At 40.4% G+C, this 24,103-nt stretch overlaps 2 protein-coding genes across 4 annotated transcripts in view; one reads left to right on the top strand and one right to left on the bottom strand.

Annotated features, from left to right (window-relative positions):
* The window catches only part of LOC134227910 (limbic system-associated membrane protein-like), a 517,094-nt gene that overhangs the window by 320,176 nt on the left and 172,815 nt on the right, over window positions 1–24,103 (bottom strand). The window lies entirely within an intron of this gene.
* On the top strand, window positions 442–18,836 carry LOC134219111 (uncharacterized). The gene is given in 11 exon segments (XM_062697803.1): window positions 442–603; window positions 667–812; window positions 911–1,001; window positions 1,063–1,248; window positions 1,491–1,547; window positions 4,760–4,907; window positions 4,968–5,083; window positions 5,154–5,228; window positions 5,230–5,261; window positions 14,955–15,035; window positions 17,972–18,836. Coding segments are annotated over 11 exon segments (1,959 nt in total).

Raw genomic sequence — 24,103 nt, forward strand, 5'->3', positions numbered from 1 at the left:
AATAATTGGATACCCTCTCACTTAACAAAGTCATAAATAGCCCAATCTGAATAGGCTATTACGGTATTATTCGAGAGATTGTGGTTGTAAAGGAAGAAATATACGTTTTGATGCGTACATGCTCTACAACGTGGTTTAACGAATTTCTTCAAGCTTACGAAGTTGAAGTAACTACTAGTGATGTACTAGTCCCACTGGAAGAATGCTTTATACATACGACATATTCATTTTGGTCTACAGTAAATGATCTAAAAATACATTTCAAGACGATTTTATAACCGTGATTATTAGGTACACTCCAATCATTTGCTTTTGGTTATAATATACAAAATTATTAAGCATCGTTCATCATGATTTACAGAAAAAGAAGAAATCGACGACTTACCAACATTCATGGCTTTGAACGAACGAGACTTTAATAAAATGAATTTGAGCACGAAAATGATTAAACTAATCGAAAAACTACAACATAACAACGTTGAAGCTGTGGATACCATGTATGAGGAATTCATTGAAGAAGACGACATTTTGACCGAAGAAGTCATACAGACTGAAGCGTTGATTGATCCAAACAACCCTTATCACGGCATTAATCTTGAGGAGGTGAGTTCTTATTTGACTTTGTTAAAGTGATGACGTGATTGCCCAAACGTGTAAATTCAACAGACTATTCACATTGATCGAATTTTTGAAAGAACCATCGAAGGAGCAGCAATACAGGAACTACTGCGAGAGGGAGCACGAATTAAAGAAACGGACTTGAAGCGCATAAATAATTTATTATGCGAATGCTTGAAATCTTTGCACGGATGGTGAGTAAACGATAGTTGAAATATTTTTTTCATTATATGTATATATATACTTTAAATTCACAACTTTTCAAATACATCACAATCTTTTTTTCTTATAGTCGACCGACAAACTATCATAAAAATCAAATCGCTTTGTCACTGGTACAGTCATACCCTATCCTGGCAACGACGAGTCCTGATACACCTCAGGTATAATGCAACATTGTAACTTAATCCAAATAACGAACACTTTCTCAATTTTGTTTTCAAGGCACTGTGGTTTCATGCCCATGCACGGGGTGTGAATCGTCATGCCGGTAGAATCCACCACCGTATGGAATACTTGGCTAGAAAATCCGGAGAACGAGTTATCAAACGTCGGAGGATCGAATCAAATTCATCGATGCAGAATATTTCGCTTTTGGAACAGTCTTGCCCTGTGGATATTCAATCACTGGTACATCTAAAAACAAGTACAGGACAATTCAGTACCAAATTTTCAAAACGACTTATCTGCTTTTGTAAACAAAGATTCAAACGTCGATTTAACGAAACTGATAGCAGTCCCACGCAAATCAGCACCATCAACACGTAGGGGAATGCTTCGGCTACCGGTCTTCGTTTACAAAAGCAGATAAGTCGTTTTGAAAATTTGGTACTGAATTTTAAATTGTAAACTCATATATTTCCCACTTTCAGATCCAAGAATTGAAATTCATCATATCGACTCAAACGAATAAAGCCCGTTTGATTGAGGTATGGACCGCTACCTTTGCCGATCGCTAGCGCTCACGTCTGGAGAACAAGTTCAGCGACTATTTGAAGGATTTCCCGGTGTTAACAGCGTACGACGGAGAGCTGATAAGGGACCGTGCACATATTACGTAAGCACTTATGGGGGGAGGGGGGGTCGGTCAATATCTTACGCGCCATATAAATAAAAAATCTTTTGTATGGAAAAAATCTTACATGGGGGGAGGGGGGGTCTTAAAACCGAGAAAAATTGCTTACGTAATAAGTGTACGGCCCCTAAGCACCTACGTTTTAAACAAACACTGTTTTGAAAAATGTTGAGGATGACTAGTTTCACGAGTTTCACTGCCGGTACACATTAATGTTATGTTGTTTACGTACTAACTTGTAAAGACAAACACAAACTGTTCCAATTGGAATTCCTAATTGACTGTCAGTATCATTCAGTATACAAGACAGCTGTCATTCCAATAAATCACGCGTAACATTTGGCAAGGGTTTCATATACTTTCCGCGAATCAATATAACAGTATAATGTTTGTTTCTATTAATTTAAATTGCGGGTTGCTATTGAATACCGTATTATCATTTTCGTTAATTGTAATAAAAAGATTAGATAATTAAAAATGAGATAGTGTCACTATTGAGATATTGTGTTCGCTGTCATCATGGTTATTCCAAAGTAGCAAAAGATGTACAAAGATGTTTTTTTATTTTTATTTTTACATGCACTTTAGTAGTAGGCTGAAACCCTTCAGGAAAAATACCGCCGCGCTTTCTGCAATGGGTGAATAGCATTGCGGTGTATCGTTTGGCGCTTCCGTACCTTTCGACAGTGATTCGCCGTATGAAGTTTTGTACAAGTATTGTCAGATTTTCTGGATATGATCCAATGCGCGGCGTTTGTAATTCGCTTTGACGCAGCCGCGCTGTTGCCATCTAGCGGCGACGGACGTGTGCGTGAAATCACTGTTTTTCAACATGGTGAAGTATAGGAAGTATGTTTTAAAATGTTATTAACAGTGATATGTTGAAAACTTTTAAATACGTAGGGTTAGAATTTTGAAAAACTACATGTTAGGCTCCTTTTCTACACATGTTTTTGACGTAGGACTTACGTCTTTCTTTACTATACTGGGTGTCATTTAGATTTTTGGAAATCGAGAGCGTTACGCTGGAAGGGAAGATTTTGAACGCTACTAGCGCCTTTATCTTTCGATGGATTTTTAAGATTTATATATCAATCGACTCGGACACTCTCCAGCAATTTGCCTATTTCATTGAAACTTAAGATTATTAACGATGAGCTATTGAAAATTTCAATTCTTGTCAAAGCCAGTACAAATTTCATATGTAGTCAATCTCGTGCATACCTAACACAGACATCAGAATGCGGTATGTCAATGCCTGCCGTGTGCGAGTCATTACAATGGCAGCAGCGCGTACTGACGTGCTTTTTGCTCGCGCATTTTTTGTTTCGTTCGTTCTTTCGCTGTATACCTGCACAGCGACAGCATGCAGTCACCAGCGGTAGAACTGCCGGTAGGTCTGAGAATATGCATGAAAGAAGTGGGCGCATTTTTTTGTCATTCTGTGCTTGATGATGGTCAGATGCAGTGGTATCGGATGCAATCGCCCATCGCATCGCTCTGAACTCACGGCTAGAGGCCGATGATGGCTGAGGCAGCGAGGGCAGCGGTGGTGGATGGAGAAGAAGAAAATTAGAGAGATTTGGTCTGCTCATCCACGAAAAGTGATTGGTTTCATAATCCACATGATCCCGGGATGGGTACGAGTCATGTCATATGACTGACCATATGTTAAGTTGTGCTTGGTGCTAAACGACGCGTAGATTTAAACATGGTTATACTATAACAGTTCTGATTCCCCAGCAAAAAATAAATCAACTACACTGATGAAAATAAAAATTTGATAATTACTTTCATTTATTTGCAGAAGGCATTAGCAAGTAAAGATGCACAATCAGCAATAGTGTTGATATCCATTTTAGATTAGAAAATTTCGCTGTATTACATGTAAATCATTTTAAAAAAATCCGCTAAAAATAATTTCCAAATAAACTTAATAAACAAATATCTTATTCTTTGTTTTTCTATTTCTGAGAAATTGTATGATTAAATTTGACGTAGACTCGGAGTTTGGAATCAAAACATTAAAAAAAATTTCCTTGGTGTGTTAGCAATACCTCCTCTATTTTAGTAGAGTTACTGCTCCTTGACTTGTTTCTTATTGTATTGATTTTTTCAGCAGTAAGCACGCATGTAAGCAAAAAGAAGCAACGGAATTGGTGCTGTATTTCTTTGTATGGAAAACAGGATAGTTCCCCCAAAATAGCACATTTTGTCCATATTTGAAAATTTTATAAATAGAATTTTTAAACTTCAAATACTATCATCAATAAGAAATCTATAAATGCCCTACATTTGCTTGAGTAAATAAGGGCTTAAAAGTTAGAAACAAAGCAATTCTAATTATGTATTTAATTATTAGTTTTATTTCCAGAAGTTTTGAATACACAAATTGCTAATAATTCTACACAGCATGGAAGTTGTCGTTTCCAATATCAATACTATAATAAAACTTCATAGATCCTAAAGTTAGTAGTTAAATGTAAATACGCTACGTTTTTACAAGTCCTACGTCTACTCGCGGTTATGTTGAAAACATTACCCATTGCTCGTTTTTTAACAAAATAATTTCGTGTTACTTTCGTGTTACCTATATAAAATTAAATTAAATTTCTAACCCAAAAAAGTAAACAATTTTAAGCTAAAATGCGTTTTAACGCTTTAATAAGCATTTTAAAATTGACGTTCTATATCACTTGCTGGGAGAAATAAAAAAGCATCAGCCGGCCCCCATTTTGTTTTCTCGCTTTCGTCAGGGCCAATGTTCGCAAATTGGTACTTGCACAAAACTTCACGCGGAGAATGACTGTCGAAAGGTACGGCCGCGCCAAACGATACACCGCAATGCTGTTCACCCCTAAGAATCAAGTAAACGGGGTGCAAAAAGCGCGGCGGTACCTTTCCTGAAGGATACGCCGCGTGCAATTTTGAAAAAAATCAGGCAATATATCCATTTAGGAACATTACCGCAAAGTGTATTCACATCTAAGAGAATCTGACAAAATTAATAAATAATCATTCTTATTCTCGTTCTCATTCAACTTGTGTTTGATGTAAAATGTAAAATTAATTGTCTCTAAATGTGTGTTTTTACAGATCAGTATTGATTACGTCAAGCTGAAGTCCGCTGCCGCACCTTTCTGGGACAATTGGAACCATATTGAAGCAAAAGTTTTGGAGCAATACCAAAACCTCTACAAGGACATGAAATTTGGTAAATGGTGTTCTGAATTTGGTAGGCAATATATCTAACATACTATGTCTTAAATTTTAGATTTTATTCGAGCTTTGTCGATAATTCGCATGAAGAACCCATCCCGAGGTTCCAAAAGAAAGAAAGATAACTCCGAGAAAAATGATCCCTTATCAGGCATCGTAGAATGGATTAAGGTAATGCAAAATATGAAACTATATAAAAATTGGCTCTAATTTTTTGTATCTTTTCTTTTAATTCATTTAGTTGGAAGATGAGCCACCACAAATGGATTCAGCGATTCCCATTTTGTTCGTTCGGGGCGAGCAATTTGAGTCCAGTCATCCAGGACTGTTTTATACGATGGAATGAGTAGTAATGAACTTTAAAAGTATGTCCGAAATTACTCATTCTATTGATTCAATCAATAAATAAGCATTCAATAAACAATCTGATATTTCAACTTTTATTTGAATATAATTTTCAATAAAATTTACAATCCACTTTGTAAGCATTGACGAACATTCCGTAATAATTTGACAGCTATATTTCTGGTCGCGATACAGGCCGTTCGGTAATGCGAACTTTTACCGGAAACATTACCGAGCGCTCAGCGGTTTAGATTTCGGTAAAAATATTACCGAAGTCGGTGATAATTTCTAAGTGTGTAGCAGTCCGGATCTTGATCCGTTGGGTTATACGATTGGGGCGTATGTTGGACCACGAGTTTCTCTACCGTCACCCTTGCCACCTCTTCGTCGTCTGCTTCTACCCTCGCTAATAGCAGACAATAATGGATTGGGCCATGGTGCAGGTATCAGTCTGTCGAAGCAGGCGAAAGGACGCTTGTCATGTCCAGCTGCTTACCCTATAGAACCCTTACTTATACACCTTCGCCCAGAACTTCTTGGATTAGCGCTCCATATGAGGTACCGTCCGCATAGGAGCCCTTCCCAAGGGGGCGATTCAAATATGACGTCCACTCCTTTTTGAGATTTCTAGGCCCCCCTCCCCCCATTGTCGCGCTTTTTTGTATACCTAATATATGTAGTGTCACAAAATCTCAAACTCCCCTAAAACCTGTGACATAATTGTTAAACGACCTCTACGACGAGGATCATCTCGCCCATTATCGTTCGCCTAGTTCTACGAACTTCTCCACCGAGGTTGGCCAGCTTCTCAGGCCTAAACCAGAGAATCTAAAATCCATGGTTGGATCGACCTAGTCTTCGACGAAACCAGATGAAATGGATGGCAAAGAGGCTGCATACAAGAGGAACCGAAAGCATAGATGATCAAGTACATACCTGTACCTATAATAGTGCAAACCGCAAATGGAGTACCGCAACCGTACCGGGTAGCGGTGTATTAGACGTTGGTAAAGCAGAAAGTTTTGTATATCTCTAATTTACAATAGCGTTACAATAATTGATTTGTTTTTCTTAAATAATTTTCATTCGGGTTGCCACGATTACTAAGAAAACTTCTGTCACTGATAGGGTACATCCCTCAGGCCTCTATGTTGTTGAAACTGATAGATTATTTTTGAAAAAGATATATTTTTAATGTAGGTCTAGCTAGATACAAGTGTTGCCAAAACCTGTACACTCATTATACACGCAACCTGATGACCAGAACATGCAACATTCATGCATAATCAGAGCTTGAAAGTATATAATTCTCAGATATTATATTTGGATTATTAGTGTTTTTATTACTTGCAGATTTGCGTTTTGCAGAAATATGATTAATTTATCCACTAGTCAATGCTCTTTCCATCGAAATATTCAAATAATTCACATATTTGTTTCTTTAAAAACACTAAAGAGCCCACGATATTTTCGATTTGTTGATTGAGATATAGAAAAAAGTTCTTTGTTCGCTGTCTCACACATGCAGAAATATTTAGTAAATTAACGTTTATTTTGATTCACATATTTGAAGCATGAAAAAAATGCAGCAACAGGGTCGAATAATTTTGCATTGAAGGCACACTTCGATAATTTTGTTACCGAACCGAGGCTACGTTGGAGGTTGGAATGTGTTATTCTTAGAGTTGGCGTTCAAAGACCTGCTCAACTTGATTGCAATAAGTCTAACGATCAAAAATTTCCTCGCAGACTTTCCAAAGCTTCTTCCAAAGTTTAAAAACAATGTTCAACTAATTCAACGCGAATATAATACCCTGCTTTTCCTATTATGAAATCGTGAATCACACTGATTGCCCGTTCTGCATCATATCGACACGGGCTTGTAAAAATTTGTGCGATCCTTTATTGCTTGTCAGTCGTTCGGCATTTCCAATAATACGTGACCAGAAAAATGTCGGTACTGTTGTGCTGGCTGCCACGGCACAATGCCACACGGTTCCGCGAAGTTAGTCTCAGTTTTCCACAAAAGAATGTCCAAAGCGAACTGCCCATTTCGGGGAACGATTCAATGCTGGTGTTGTGTTGCTATGTTCATTTGATACATGCCCATAAGGCAATACACCTTGCCTCGGAGTCAGCATGGTGCGGGGGTGGGGGTCACGTTAGTTGGTGCTTCCTGCCAACGATTACCACGCTGTTGAGTTTGGCGGTTTGGGTTTCTATTAGGTAGCTGGAGTGAGTGCTTGTTCACGGCACCGACTTCGAGTGGGTGAAAGGCCCAAACAAGCGGCAGTTAGCTCACTGCTACTTCCGCCCGAGCTTTGAATATTGGCCGTGCTTCGGAACAATGAACACTACAAAAGGGAGCAAAAACCAGACCGTGGATTGATATCGCTTGTTGGCGGTTGAGTCCTTTGAATGTGCCGGTGCCGTGTATTGCGAGGAAACAGAATGAGTAGTAAGAGAAATATGGATTAAGGGTACGGTTTATCGCAACAAAAGGTTCGAGTCGGCTGTTTTGTTAGAGAATTTATAATGGTGGCTGGGCTATAATCAGTGACATTGCAATTGTTTTCTTTGCCGTCATATACAGTTCATTGGAAGGGACTTTGAACTTTTGATTACCTCAAATGACAAAAGATCAGTCCCCGTATGAACAACATAAATTGTTGGATCAAAAATTTCTTTTGTCCATTCGGTTCCACAAAAACAGGTTTGCTCAAACAGTCATAAATATGGAATGGACGTATCACAAAAAGCATGAATTAAACATTCGCATTGGTCCAGCAGCGATCCCCCTAACCCAAAATTTACAACCGTTTTTTGGAACACAACACAAGCAAACATTTCCCTGAAGACCAGCCTCGAAAAGTTTATCGCGCGTGGACGATCCATGTCGGGAGCAACTTTAGCTCGTTTGAATCGCTGCTGCCGAACTTCCCATTTAAGGATTCCGGAAGGGCGGACGTGATAAGCTGGGGGGTGAGCTGTTGAGCGTTCAACTTTGACTTCTATTCCGTCCCCTGAGCACGGGCACAAACACACAAACCCTCACACTCATATGTTCATCCAACCACACAAGTTTATGTAGGAAGCCTTCTTTCTACGGCTCGGCAATCAGCAGGGAGGCAAAAGTTGCGTTTGATGTGCTGCAAAGACAAGTGTTGGCCCGTTTTCCGCTTCAGTTCCTGTCCTGGCAGCAGAATGGTTCTCCCGGTGGCGAGGATTTTTGGCCCAATGCGCTTGACAAGAGAACGCTTTAGATGCCGTTTGCCTTCACCATTTGGGGACCTGATGGAATTAAGTTTTTTGGTATATGTCTTCACTTTGTTGCAGGACTTCTGCACATGGGATTTTCCGTCAAGTCCGAGCTGTGAACCAATATTTTATATACAAAATCCCAATGTTTATTCATTTAGGGCATTCAAAATATAATAAAAAAAAATTTGGCCTCTCAGAATTCGACGTTCAAAATTTAGAATTCAAAATTAGAAAAACGAAATTCAAAATTCAAATTTCAAAATTTCCAATTTCAAATTCCAAATTCCAAAATTCCAAAATTCCAAAATTCCGAAATTCCAAAATTCCAAAATTCCAAAATTCCAAAATTCCAAAATTCCAAAATTCCAAAATTCCAAAATTCCAAAATTCCAAAATTCCGAAATTCCAAAATTCCAAAATTCCAAAATTCCAAAATTCCAAAATTCCAAAATTCCAAAATTCCAAAATTCCAAAATTCCAAAATTCCAAAATTCCAAAATTCCAAAATTCCAAAATTCCAAAATTCCAAAATGCCAAAATTCCAAAATTCCAAAATTCCAAAATTCCAAAATTCTAAAATTCCAAAATTCCAAAATTCCAAAATTCCAAAATTCCAAAATTCCAAAATTCCAAAATGACAAAATGCCAAATTCCAAAATTCCAAAGTTCCAAAATTCCAAAATTCCAAAATTCCAAAATTCCAAAATTTCAAAATTTCAAAATTTCAAAATTTCAAGATTCCAAAATTCCAAAATGCCAAAATTCCCAAATTCCCAAAATTTTAAAATTCCAAAATTCCAAAATTCCAAAATTTTAAAATTTCAAAACTCTAAATTAATTCCAAAGTTATCAAATTTTCAATACCGAAGATCAAATTCCAAATACCGAAATTAAAATCGAAATGCTATATTCTGAATAAGAAATTCTATATATCTTAATCAAAATTAAAGATTTTATTTCGTATTCAAAATTCTAAGCTCCACAAATTTCAAGTTCAAAAATTCAAATTAATTGAATTATTTGGAATATCAATATCAATTTTTTAAATTTTCGAGATGAACCATTTCGACAGTTGTCAACACATTATACCATCCGATTATGTACTGTCGTCTCAGAACTCTATCAAATGGAACGCATCACATACCAAAAGACACCTTTGCTCAGGACGTTGTACCGGTAGTGATTGCTGTTGATTTTTGCGGTTTATTTGTATTGAGGTTCTGCCTAAATTTTCAGCTCGTTTGAGTAAACGGTCCTGATATGTGGCCGACGAGGAAACACGGAGACAGGCCGTTATTTTTCAGAGAACTGCCTCCGCTCGCCGTGGCAGGAACTAGACTACTCGCCTGTCTTCGACATTCATTCCTTTCGGTTCCACCGAATTTTGTCGCTCCTTTTGCCACAGGCGAAACCAATTTTCCGCAATCAACGCTTTCCCAATTCATCGGACGATGGTTACACGCTCAAGCGCCTCAGCTTTTCTCGGTGGAAGTTGAAGTGCTCGCGGCCACCGAGAACTTTTCAATGGTGATGACTTTTAATCGATTTGGGAATAGCGGCAACCAGGGAAAACGAGACGAAGGAAAGGCGAACAATATGCGACCATTTGGGTGGTTTTAACGCACTGGTTCGACCTTAGGCGAATTGCGAAGCCAGCCAACACAAGGCGTCTATCATTTTCAGTTTCGACGGAGTGGAGCGATATTTCAAAAGATTGTTTATGAAGGTTGAGATGCTGGGTCTGCAAAATGTGGTTTCTTGGTGAGCGCCGCAGAAAATGCTTTCGTCGCTGGATGCTAGAGCCGCTTTGGACACAGCTGGAGAATGTAATCGAACTGAACTTTGAGGCTCCTTGATTGATTTGAACCTAGTTCCGCAGAATTGTGATTAATTTGATATACAAATCGGAAAACCTCTGTTCGGCTGGTGTCGAGATCTGAAATTTACGGTCAAGATGTCTGTCAATATTAATAAAATAGGCAATGAAAAGCGCCGAAAACGGTTCTTTTCTTAATCTATAGCTGTGATTAAATGAGTCAAATGTTGTGAAATTGTAAATTATTAACTTTTAAGCTATGCATATATTGAACTGTAAGTAGAAGCAATAGTCAGGTAGACAGTTATTCCGTTCAATAAGTTCAATACATTGATACATTTACATCAATTTGATAGTTTACACTACTCGATGTTGAATTCACAAATCTCATCCCTTTGTTAAGAACTAAAGGGAAGGAAAGTGATCACCTCTAATTTTTTTTAAAATAAATCTTTCACATGCAAAGAAGTATTTTTTTTGTTCAGAAATGAAGAAAAAAAACTTAAACGCCAGATTTGCTCCAAACCACAAGTGGTATGTCCGTTTGTAATGTTTCGAGCTCAAACACGTCAGAATGGACAATGAGACCGCCAGATCTGGAACAGAACATTTCGACACGGTAACAATTAATGTATTCGCTGTGGGTCGCCCTTATATGCAAGATAGTTCTGGACAAAATCGGCCTAATCAAAGCGCAGTACGAACACCCAACCAGCGGATGGCAGATTTTAATCGGTTCTGCATAAGAATCTTACAGAAACTGTATAATAATTGGGCATATACAATTTTTGGAAGATTTTAATACAATCGTTGTATTGAAATTATACAGATTTGTATTATTTTAATACAATTTCTGTATAAAAATCTTACAGATTTGTATATGCCACGTTTTTATACAATAATTGTAAGATCTGTTTTTTGGGTGAAGTTTTTACGCGCCAAGTCCTGTCTAACAAGGCAAGGATGTATTCTGTCTCCGCTTCTGTTCCTCATTGTAATCGAAGAGATCACGGTGGCTGCGCTTGACCGTGTACCAAACTGTGGGCTGCTTTGGCAGCCTATTACTGTGAAGCATCAGAACGACTCCAATTTGGCTGATGATATTGCTCTACTAGCACAACCACGCTCTGATAGGCAGAGTAAGCTGAACGATCTGGCCGAACGCTTTTCTACGTACGGCGGGACTCATCATCAACGTCAGCAAGACCAAATCGTTGGATCGACCAACCACTCCAACCTTACGGTAACTAGTTAAACAGTGGAGAAGGTCGGAGAAATAAAGAGAGTTGACTGGAATCTGACCTGGGCCAGGCCAAGGCTAAAGCGAGCAGCCGCCCAGGAGAGGAGACGCATATTAGCATTAGCATTGTTACGGTGCCATTCGTAGATTGGACACTAGTGATATGTACTCATGTTTTACTTTTGAGATCCTTATCTAGAATGCTATCAGAAATCAAGAATGGGAGTGGTTCTTGATTCCAGTCTTAAACAAAAATATCAAAAGCATGAGGATTACTACTCTTGGCCACGCCCATCTTCACCGTAACTAGGGAGAGGAAGGAAGTGTTGATGTGGTACTTACTTAACGAGAGCCCACCGACTTAGCGACACCCTCATAAGCACCACGGAGCTGGTTAATGAGGAAGGTATTCGTTGGGTTAGGATTTGCCTGTAGCTGGCAATGTAACCATGGTAGATCTTACCCCGTAACAAACAACGTAAAGGTGTCTACCCAGCGTTACGGGTTCCGAGAGTAGACGCATATTGACCCTGAATGGCGATTTGGCCTAATATAGTGCTAATGGTTACTACTAGCATTGGATGTTCCAGTACTGACTAGTCCACGGATGAGACATACACACGTACCTGCAGAAAGAAAGAGAGAAAAGGAATAATTAGTGCCTATGAATTAAAAGAGTTAACTGAAAAATAAGAGTATGTACTTTTTAAAAAACTTCCTTCTTGAATGGAATACATTCCAATTGGAACTTGACCTGCTTTTCGGCCTAGTGTTCTATTAGCATTTCAACAGTTATTAATTGAAAGCTTTTCTATGCCCCCATATTGCATGAATATGTATCTTGTGTGGAAAGTATAACGGATGCCGAGAATATTTCCCACCCGAAAACATTCTGTGCCAGATCGAGAATCGAACTCTCCATCAGTGGATTGACAGTCATACTCACTGAGACCCGAAAGACTTCCATTACAACTTGAATTGAATAATATGTGTAAAGCGATATTCTGCCCGCTTTTGCTGTACAAAACAAGCACTCCTGTTATGACAAGTGCGTTAACTTCCAGCCCAGTTTAACAACGCAATTTACCCTATTTTAGTCCAATTATGCAATCAAGATTATAAAGTTTCAACATATTGAGCACAACAAAAATATCTAAAAAGTAACACCAAATAATACACATAGCTGCTGTTTCTCATACAAGCCACAGTTCGTACCGTAACTAAATAACCACGGACACGCCACGGGAAGCAATCTTTTATGGACTTGACCTTTTCTATTCAATTTACAACAGAAAACCGCTTGGTTTTTATCTGATCGATCAACTTCACCGCGTCAGTATCATTCGACCTCATAAATTACACTCACCCTAGAAAAAGCGTTGTACATACCAAAAAAAATAAAGAGCTCCACCTCTTCCTCCACCATAGCCGTCGTCCGCGGCAGAGCGGAGTCCTTTAGTGGGATAAAAAACCCACGAAACCTATTCTGACAACTTTACCCAAGGAACCCTTCCTCCGCGTACTGCCACGTCGAGACCCATCTCGACGAACCTGAAAACCGCTCCAGAAAGCGGCCTACCAATCCATGGGCCGGGGCAGATATGTACCGAGCGATTCCTTTTTTTCGGTCAATGTAAATAAAACGCTGAATACAAATGAGATGTGTGCCCTCCAGCTGTTGATGATAGCGGACCATTACCCTCCTCCGGTACAATCGAGGACTCTTTCCGAGCAGGGTCGGTCGATCGTTTGGTCGGAAGAGGGCAGCCAGCTCAGCTCGTTGGTAGGCACATCAAATCGTTATCGCGATATATTATCTTTCGGTTGGCCTGTCTTGGGGAAAGTGCCTACAAGTTGGGAAAACTTGGGCAAAGCCGACGCACAGTGGAGACTGTGGCTGGGAATAAGAGCTACAATGGATGATGGAGAATATGAAGTGGAGCAAACATCGACGGATTATTAAATGCCATCAGGTGTCATAAAAACTGATCATAAGAAATACTGGCAGATGTTTTGTAAATGTAAATTCTTCTGTATATCCATTTTTTTTCTGATTTTGCGCGACAAATTCTTCTACATTTCAATTTGAAATCCAATGTTTTTCAAAATGATCACGAGAAATTGTTCGAAATTTCCACCGGAAGAGTAGCAGTAGCAGTGTTTTGTGTAATGAGATTATATTTTGTGTTGGTGTATTTCTCGGCGGAGAGATATTATAATACTAGGTAAATTATTCATTTATTTGTTATTTCTATTTATGATTTGTTCCAAATGATGTAGTTCTCAGTCTAGGGCTACTCATCAGCTGGGTCATCACTGGGATCGGAAGGAGAACGGATGCCAAATTCCACTGGTCGCTTCCGGGTGTTGCTGCATTGACCAACCGAAATAGGTTGGGGCGTGGATCCCGAAACTGTGGGTCGTGACCCTCCTGGGTGGGGAGGGCGTGGGTTAATCAATGGTGGGTAGTGGAAGACAAATCTTGATTCATACTTTCGACCATATTTTGTCGCATCAAACTAAATAAGCTTTTGGACTGGGATCTAAGAAATAATTGAATGATTTGAGAATAATAAATTTTACGAAGTCAATGGCCTGCTTTTGTCCAATTCCAATCCAATCCAAATCCAAACCAAATCCAATCCAAATCCAATCCAAATCCAATCCAAATCCAATCCAAATCCAATCCAAATCCAATCAATCAAACCAATCCAAATCAATCCAAACCAATCCAAACCAATCCAAATCCAATCCAAATCCAATCCAAATCCAATCCAAATCCAATCCAAATCCAATCCAAATCCAATCCAAATCCAATCCAAATCCAATCCAAATCCAATCCAGATCCAATCCAGATCCAATCCAAATCAGATCCAGATCAAATTCAAATCCGAATTCAATCCAAATCCAATTAAAATTACATCCAAATCCAATCCAAATCCAATCCAAATCCAATCCAAATCCAATCCAAATCCAATCCAAATCCAAATCCAATCCAATCCAAATCCAATCCCAATCAAATCCAAATACAATCCACACAATCAGCACTGAGCTCCTGCGGCTTGTCAAATTGTACCTATTAACATTCCGGTAGGGTTTCGAACCTCCTCTGATTGACGATTGACCGACATATTATGAAATTTTATTGGAGAAAAGTCGCCATTTTCTTTGGGTATGTTCTAACTCAGGGTGTGTTTATGTAGAGTAGGTTTATGTCGCTTAGATCTGGTGGTATACAAATGAAATGAAAATAAATCATTGAAATTCAGATTAATCCAGCTAGCCGTGATGGTGCCTTTCTCGTTTCTTTCGAGTGAGTAATTGCTACGCATTTTTGGTATGGAAAAAAGGTGTTTTGATCATTACTTCTGATCCTGTAGTCCGATCCGGCTAGTTTTCAATGGGAAACAATCGAACAGAACTCTGCGTCGAATGCAACCTGGCAAGCAAATCGGTTGGGGGTAAGTACCTGTAAAATTGGCGAGCCTTTTTTTGCACACACACATACATACACACATGCAAACACACAGACATCACCTCAATTCGTCGAATTGAGTTGATTTGTATATAACACTATGGGTCTCAGGGCCTTCTATACAAAGTTTGGTTTTGGAGTAAATATATAGCCTTCAGACTTAATTTTTTTTACCGGGATCTTAGCAAAATGTTGAACTTTTACCGAGAATCGCACAGCCGTGCCCCAGCAAACATGTTTTTTGCCGAGATTTCTGTCAAAATTGCTGATAATCAGCAAATAATTTGCCGAAAATCAGCTAACAAACGCTTTTTTTGCCGGAATATCAGTTATTTATTTTGCTGGCGCACGGCTGTGCGGATTTTTGCCGAGCTGCAGAAATAAAAACTGAGTGTGTTTACTCGTACTAGTGTACGAAAAAGGCAGAAATACTTCTAAAATGGTCAAGTTTCCGACAAATAATTCACAGCAAATTAAGTTTGAAAAACGAATTAAAAATAATAACTTGTAGATCACATATTTGGTTCTTGTTCTCATTAGCAAAAGCGTATATAAAGATGATTATTAAGGTGAAACTGTTAAGAATCCAAGTAAAGGCCTTTGAAAACGCAAGGTGAAACAAAATTGAACCGTTTGTTTGAGAAACTACATATGTAACATTTTTGGTCAAAATGAGATTATTATATATTCTGAACCCTCTTCCAAGACGTACTCTGGCAAAAAAAAAAACGAATAAAAAAAATTGTTCAGGAATGTTTGAAATTTTTTTCGTTTGTTTGGAAAACTACATATGTCCACGCACTTTGAAGAGCAATTATGAAGTACACTATTGATCTGTATCGATGAAATCGAAAGGTTCGGTGCCAATTTGTGCAAAAACAGTTTTTTGTTGTTCTCTCGAAATAGTGTAAAATGGACTTATGTAGTTTCTCAAACAAATGATTCAATTGGATTCCGAAAAGTTTGTCCTTAAATCAATATATAATTATTGATAGTGCAATTGCATACAGATAGGGCCTTTAACATATTTTACTTTCTTTCTCGTTTCAGAGAGCGAACATAGGATCTCAAACCTAGGCAAATTAGCCAGGACAAGTTCAATAGCTTTGCCCCATCTCAGGACAATCATCAATGGAGTGACATAAATGTCTAAGCAAAGTTACTCCTAACGTCAGTTCAAACTAATTAAATCATTTGCTTATAATGACATTCCTAAACTATATTCCCTACCAACAATCCAATTCCTTGACATCTATGAAGTACCTGTCATAAGACGAGTTTAAACAATCCCATTGAATTCCACCACTTAATTGTATCCTGACAGATACGTATTTCGACCTCAACAGTAAGGCCGTCTTCAGTGTCTTGTACTTGACTCGACTTACGAGTCAAGTACAAGACACTGAAGACGGCCTTACTGTTGAGGTCGAAATACGTATCTGTCAGGATACAATTAAGTGGTGGAATTCAATGGGATTGTTTAAACTCGTCTTATGACAGGTGAAAACATTCCACTAAAAAGCTCAAAATAATTTTCTTATCATCTATGAAGTAGCATATTATCATTTACTTCTTTTCCTCAGTAACGGAGAAGATGGGCGTGGCCGGCAATGGTAGCTTTCATGTTTTATCATTTTGGACCTCCAATTGAGTTGCTAATAATTCCCAAATAGTAATGGGGTAAGAAAGTTAAAGAGTATACAAGACAGCTATCAGCATGCAATCTACGAAACACTCCGTTACAACGCAACGCAATGCATAGTCGAATACTATCATGCGGCACGTCAAGCTCCATGATTGCCCAAGCTATTGCACTCGATTTAACTACGAGATACTGAAGATGACCTTACTGTTGAGGTCGGAATACGTATCTGTCAAGGTACAATTAAGTGGTGGAATTAAATGGGATTGTACAAACTCGCCTTATAGCAAGTGAAGACATTCCACTAAACAGCTCAAAATAATTTTCTTAAGAAATTTATGTGTTATTTTTGAGAAATCGGTTCTTATTCATATATCTCACATATGTATGCATGACCTCGCACTCTACACTACCTACTCACCTTCCCTACTGACCGTCCAACTTCCTCTATAATCGTCTATATAGAGGATTGTGTCTCAATTTGAAAATCGGTCAAAGGGGAAATTATATTGAACTAATCGTTTTCTTAACAATATCATACTCCAATAATCCCCCGCATTCAAAATAACCCTCCCACCCCGCTATAATTGTTTCCTTAGAATAGTGAATACGTATACCAAATTTTGTTGAAATCGACGCATGCATTAGAAAATTATACAAATCTGGTTATTCCAAAAATATGCATCCCCTCCCTTTCCTCTATGACCCTGTTACTTAGTTTAATATCGTCTTCCTTGCACAGAGAATATGTATACCAAATTTGGTGGAAACCGGTCAAGCGATTCAGAAGTTACACTGAATTGATCGATAACTAAACAATGCTGCTTCCTCCACCCCCTTCATCATTTCCAATGACTCCCACATCCTACTATAATCGTCGCCACAGAACAGAGAATAGGTGCTCCGAATTTGGTTGAAATCAGCCAACAGGTTCAAAAGTTACAATAAGTTGATAAACAGCCAATACTGTCATAACTCAAAATCTAAAAAACCCTGATTAATCCACCTAGCGGTGTTGATGCCTTTCTCGTGCAAAAAAATACTAAAAAAAATTATGAAAGAGAGCTTTTTAGCGTGTTTTGCGCATAGAAAATAGTATTTTGACCATAACTTCTGATCCCATAGTCCAATCTGGCCAATTTTCAATAGCAAACAATGGGACAGGATTCTCAGTCGAATGGAACTTGTTGCGAGTGATTCGGCTAATGCTAAGTTCCAAAAAGTGTGTCTACAAAATTTTGTTCACATACACACACACATACATACATACACACAAACAGACATGTCTCCAGCGAAGAGCTTGAAGTTGTCGCGAAAGCTCTGAAGGTTAAAAAAGCTCCTGGTCCGGACGGAATTCCCAATGTAGCATTGAGGACTGCTCTACTGGCGTTCCCGGACATGTTTAGGACGGTAATGCAAAAATGCCTGGAAGAAGGCAATTTTCCAGATAGATGGAAGATACAGAAGCTGGTGCTGTTGCCAAAACCAGGTGAACCGCCTGGGGATCCAACATCGTACAGGCCCATTTGCTTGTTGGACACCCTCGGAAAACTCTTGGAACGGCTTATTCTCAACAGGCTATCAAAGTACACAGAAGGTGAGCGTGGTCTATCGAATATGCAGTTCGGATTCCGGAAGGGTACATCGACGGTGGACGCAGTCCGGGCAGTCATTCAGAGGGCCGAGATGGCCTCTAAGCAAAAAAGGAGAGGTGGTCGATACTGTGCTGTCGTAACAATCGATGTTAAAAACGCGTTCAACAGCGCTAGCTGGAAGGCTATCGCTGAAGCACTGCATAGTATGCGTGTCCCGGCGTACTTATGCAGGATTTTGAAGAGCTATTTCGAGAATCGTGTCCTGACTTACGAAACAAACATCGGGCAAAGGTCGATCAGGGTCACAGCAGGAGTGCCACAAGGTTCTATACTCGGACCCATTCTTTGGAATGCGATGTACAATGGAATACTAACGCTTAAGCTGCCCAAAGGAGTCGTGATCGTTGGATTTGCCGATGACGTTGTCTTGTCGATAACGGGTGAGAATCTAGAGGAGGTGGAAATGCTGGCAGCTGAAACGATCGATATATTCGAAAACTGGATGGCTAGTGTCAGTTTACAATTGGCTCACCACAAAACAGAAGTTTGATTTGATTTGATTTATTGGACTATAGGCTGTAAGCCCGTTACCCTACTTAAACATTATACACATAATTGTTGTCACATATACAATTGTCCTCTTAAAAATAATCTTAATCTATCACGAATTACATCTGTTGTCATGTTTGTAGAAATTACATCTTGTAGTCTGTTAAATTCAGTTGTTTTGGTGAGTAACTGCAAAGTCGCACAGAGTGTGGAAATTTCTGTCGGAGGGCACGTAATTCGGTCTCAGCGTTCACTGAAACACCTGGGGGTGATGATAGACGATCGGTTAAATTTTAATAGCCACGTTGACTATGCCTGCGCGAAGGCTGCGAAGGCAACCACAGCGTTAGCCCGAATCATGCCAAATGTTAGGGGTCCGAGGAGTAGTAGAAGGCGGCTTTTGGCGAGCGTATCATCATCGATCCTAAGGTACGGCGTCCCCGCGTGGGGTAATGCGCTCAAAACCAAGCGTAACCAGGCAAAGCTAAAAGCGTGTATCGGCTCATGGCTATGAGAGTCGCTAGCGCCTATATGACTATAACGTCGGAGGCAGTATGTGTGATCGCCGGGATGATTCCCGTCGACATAATGCTAGCTGAGGATATTGAGTGCTACCATAGAAGGGACATTAGAGGTGTGAGGAAAACAGTGAGAATAGTATCAATAGCCAAATGGCAACATGAGTGGGATAACTCGGACAAAGGAAGGTGGACCCATCGCCTCATTCCAAACTTGACGAGTTGGGTGAAAAGAAAGGACGGCGAAATAGATTTTCATCTAACGCAGTTCCTGTCGGGACACGGATGTTTTAGGAAGTAGCTACATCGCTTTGGTCACACACGTTCACCATGCTGCCCGGTGTGCGAGGATACGGAGGAAACACCTGAACACGTTCTATTCGAATGCCCTAGGTTCGAGACCATACGAAGAGAAATATCAGCTTTGAGCGTGGAGAACATAGTCGGTGAGATGTGTCGCGATGAAGCCACTTGGGATGTCGTCAAAAAAGTAGTATCAAACATTCTTACGGAGTTGCAAAGAACTTGGAGACAGGGCCAGCGAATGAATTGACAGCGACAGCGACCACTCGAAGATAGGGAGAGAGTGATACAATCGGTAACTGGGGAGGTTCCACCGTCGTCGGGGAGCCTCTTGTCGGAAAAGGATAGATCCGCCGCCGGGGACTATTCGAGTAGTCCGCGATTAAGCTGGGAGCTTAATGGCTCAAGGTTATTGATTATCAATCTCGTAATAACTTTCGTCACCGGGGAGGTGCGTCGGTGTAAGCTAGATCCACCGTCGGGGACTAAGCCGAGTAGACCGTGACGCGTAAGAGTACCGGGTTCGGGTCGTCGAGGCGCCATTGAACCGGACGTTATGCCCCACCCGGAATCTCTGGATAGACTTCGGCACTCGACCGGTCACTCGCTGAAGTGAGAAAGGACTGAAGATTGGAGAAGACAAATTAAATGTTAAGAGTAGTTCAGGCTACGCAACAGCCTTCCACGAAAGCGGGTCGTCGGTTTCGAGGGAAAATCCTTCGCCGGGGAACTCCCTGACGGAGTAGGATAGATTCGCCGCCGGGGATCATCTGAGTAGTTCGCGACGGAACTGGGAGCTAACTGGCTCAACGTTGATAGATGATGATGAATGGCACGAGAATGCTGTTAAAAGACTATGATTAGACCTATATCAGGCTAGGAGCTGAATGGCTCATAGACAAGGGAGAACAGATCCGGGGGAGATTCCGCCGCCGGGAATTTTTTTTCATCGATGTAGGCCAGATCCATCGCCGGGGACTAGATCGAGTAGATCGCGACGCATTGAAAGGCCGGTTTCAGGTCGTCGAGGCACCATTGAACCGGACGCTATGCTCCACCCGGAATCTCTGGATCGACTTCGGCACTCGTCCGGTAACCCGTTGACGTGAGAAAGAGCATAGGACCTGCTGACCAGGTGTATTAGTAGTGTTGAAAAGAAACAGCCTTCCACGGATGCGGGTCGTCGGTTTCGGGGGAGCTTCCGCCGCCGGGGGACTCCCCGTCGGAGTAGGATAGATCCGCCGCCGGGGATTATCTGAGTAGAGTGCGACCACGTTGGGAGCTAAATGGCTCGAAAAGGAGATGGTGCTGAATGGCACGAGGAAAAGATAAAGAATTTTGTGTGCTTACTGGTACAAACAAGAGAGCCAAATGGCCCAGAAGTAAATAGAAAATCGAAGAGAGGCGCCGTGAAACGTGCCATTTTGGGAGGAGTACATTTAGTACTGCCTATCCCCCAGAAGTAATACTGAAATGAAGTCCTGGGGGGTTCAGGGTATTAGTAGAGAGGGTAACTCAAGTAACCTTCTGTTGCTTGAGTGGGTTTGGTGGGTCCGGCGGGCTGGCATTCTGCCTTCCGCGCCAACCCCACTCCCTGAGTAATAATTTCAGGTGTCTGTATCCAGATTTGCCTTCATCCCTCTACAAAAAAAAAAACACAAACAGACATCACCTCAATTCGTCGAGCTGAGTCGATTGGTATATAACATCATGGGTCTCCGAGCCTTCTATCCAAAGTTTGGTTTTGGAGTGATCATATAGCCTTTACTATACTATACTATACTATACTTAGTATACGAGAAAGGCAAAAATAGACGTTTTCAAGTTTTTGATTTGATTTTCTTCATATTGCTTTGCTTGATCGTCGACATCTTTGGAGCAAAGCCTTTTTTATGATCCCCAGTTTTGAAACTGTTTTACAGTCTTCTTAAATGTTAACCGTACCTTAATTATCCTTCCCCTTTTTTTTAACTATGTGGGGCCTTCCTTAGCCTAGCGGTAAGATGTGCGGCTTAAGGGCAATTCATGCTGAAGGTGGCTGAGTTCGATTCCCGTTGCCGGTGTAGGCAATTTTCGGTTTCCAAATTGTCTCGACTTCCCTGGGCATAAAAGTATCATCGTGTTAGCCTCATGATTGCAAAAAGCGTAACCTGGCTTAGAAACCTCGTAGTTAATAACTATGGGTCGATTTGTATCGATTTATAAACTCGATATTCCCGTGATATTCTTTATCATATCACTAGATTTTTGCACGACCGTCTTGTCAACCAGTCATCTCTGCGATCGACTGAAAAGTTTGAATCTATGTGGAAAGTAATTGGTTGAAAATAAGCATTAAATTCACAGTGAATCAACTCCTGGCTATCACATATAGAAGATCGACATCGAACAATAGTGCTCTCAAGAACAAGCGACACAGCTTGTATTCTGCAGTGCAGTGTATAATAAAAAACGAAAGTTATACAACACAAGCAATATACCTATTCTTGTATTTTGAGTGCCAGATCAATATTGATCTCAGTATTGCTACGGCACACTCGTCGATGAGAATCTATTAACTGGTGGCTGTTGTGTATAACACATGGCAGGTCACTCCCAACCCCCTCCACACGACCCTTCGAATAGAGGAAGAGTACCAGGATGGATGCTACGAAATGATGAACTAATGCATACTAGTGTACTACTAATGCAAACCCGTATGACTGACGTTAATGCATCTTCATCAGAACGCGCACCTCGCCTTCCTTCTGATCATTTTTTGATTGGTAATGCAGTGCTACTGGCATTGGGTCCCGATGCAGCCGAAAAAGTGCATGCCTCGAAAGAGGCGGGTGGAGCAAAATACATATTGCGAAACAAATCCAAAACGATATGCGAAAAGTTAAAACAAATTCGAGAACTGCCTGACAAAACTCCCATCGAAATCATCGAACACCCAACTCTAAATACAGTCCAAGGTGTCGTGTATGAATCAGATGGAGTTAACCACAGTGAAGAGTATATTCTGGAAAACCTGAAATCCCAAGGTGTGGTAGCTGCCCGGCGAATTAAAAAACGAGATGGTAAGGATCTGCGGAATACACCGTTGATTGTTCTCACATTCAGTGGAACAATTCTGCCAGAGTGTGTTCTCTTTGGACTTTTACGAGTGAATGTAAGACGGTACTACCCCGCTCCTATGATGTGCTTACGCTGCGCTAACTTCGGACATACACGAAGAAAGTGTGACCCCAACAACAACAAACAAATATGTCTCACCTGTTCAGGTACGCACGAAATCCAAGAAACTCCGTGTACCAATCCCGTGCACTGCAAAAACTGCAATCTAAACCACTCTCCAATTTCGAAACAATGTGCAGTATATCGTGAGGAAGAGGGGATTATTCGTTTGAAAGTCGACCACAACCTGTCGTATAGTGAAGCACGTTCAGAATTCCGTAGGGCAAATGGAAACACATCCTATGCTATCGTGACCCAACATAACACAAGGGCCGAAGAAAGTGACAAAGATCGTATGATCAAATCTCTTCAAGATCAGATTGTGAACCTTACTAAAGTAATCGCGGATCTAAAGGCACAAATAGCATCTGTCGGACAACAAGGAAGTATCTGCAAGCACCCCAACACGATAGTGACAAACTCCTCCTCCCAACCTAAACCACAAGCCAAAAACTGTTACATTGAACTAACACGCTCGAGTTCTTACGACGAACTTCAAATCAACAGCCAAAATCACCGCAAACAATCACAATCAAATTATGATCGCAACATCGAAGGCAATACGGACAATATGGAATACGAAAACACTCGAAGCCACAAGAGAAAAGGAAACCAAAAGAACGGCGGCACAGACTCTCCTGATAAAAAAAAAATGTCCAACCGCCGAAAACATCTCTCAATCGGAGCCGTTGCTAGGAATGGAAACACGTAATAGGAAAAAATGATGAATAATACACCCCCAAGCATAGATATACGACCCGGCAAAACCATGGACAAGAAAAGGACATCAAATATAGATATCACAATTAAGTACATTTCTACAAACACTAATACCACAAACCCCCCGAATCGCCAAGCGCGAGGCCTTCCGTATCGGCCCTGACCAGAGATGTTCCGAGCTTGCTCTGGCGGCAGTCGATGCGGCTCGCCTATCTCTACAGGCAAGTACCCCTATCAATACAAATATTCGAAACAGTACCTCTCTGTTTCTCGCTCCATTTCTAGAAACTACAAAAATTATCAACTGCGTCAAGAGAAATAAAACATCACCTGCAACAATAAAAATTGACATCGTACCTCGACACACTTTTCATGACTGGCGCAAGGAAGGAGAGACGAATGAAACCCTCCCTCCCGATGGAGTGATCAGCCGGGGGAATATGGATCGTGTGACAATAGATATGCTTTCCCGTGAATTCCCTCGAGAATCAGCCAACTGCTTGCTATC

Source organism: Armigeres subalbatus, chromosome 3 (genome assembly GCF_024139115.2).
Source record: "Armigeres subalbatus isolate Guangzhou_Male chromosome 3, GZ_Asu_2, whole genome shotgun sequence".
Taxonomy (NCBI): domain Eukaryota; kingdom Metazoa; phylum Arthropoda; class Insecta; order Diptera; family Culicidae; genus Armigeres; species Armigeres subalbatus.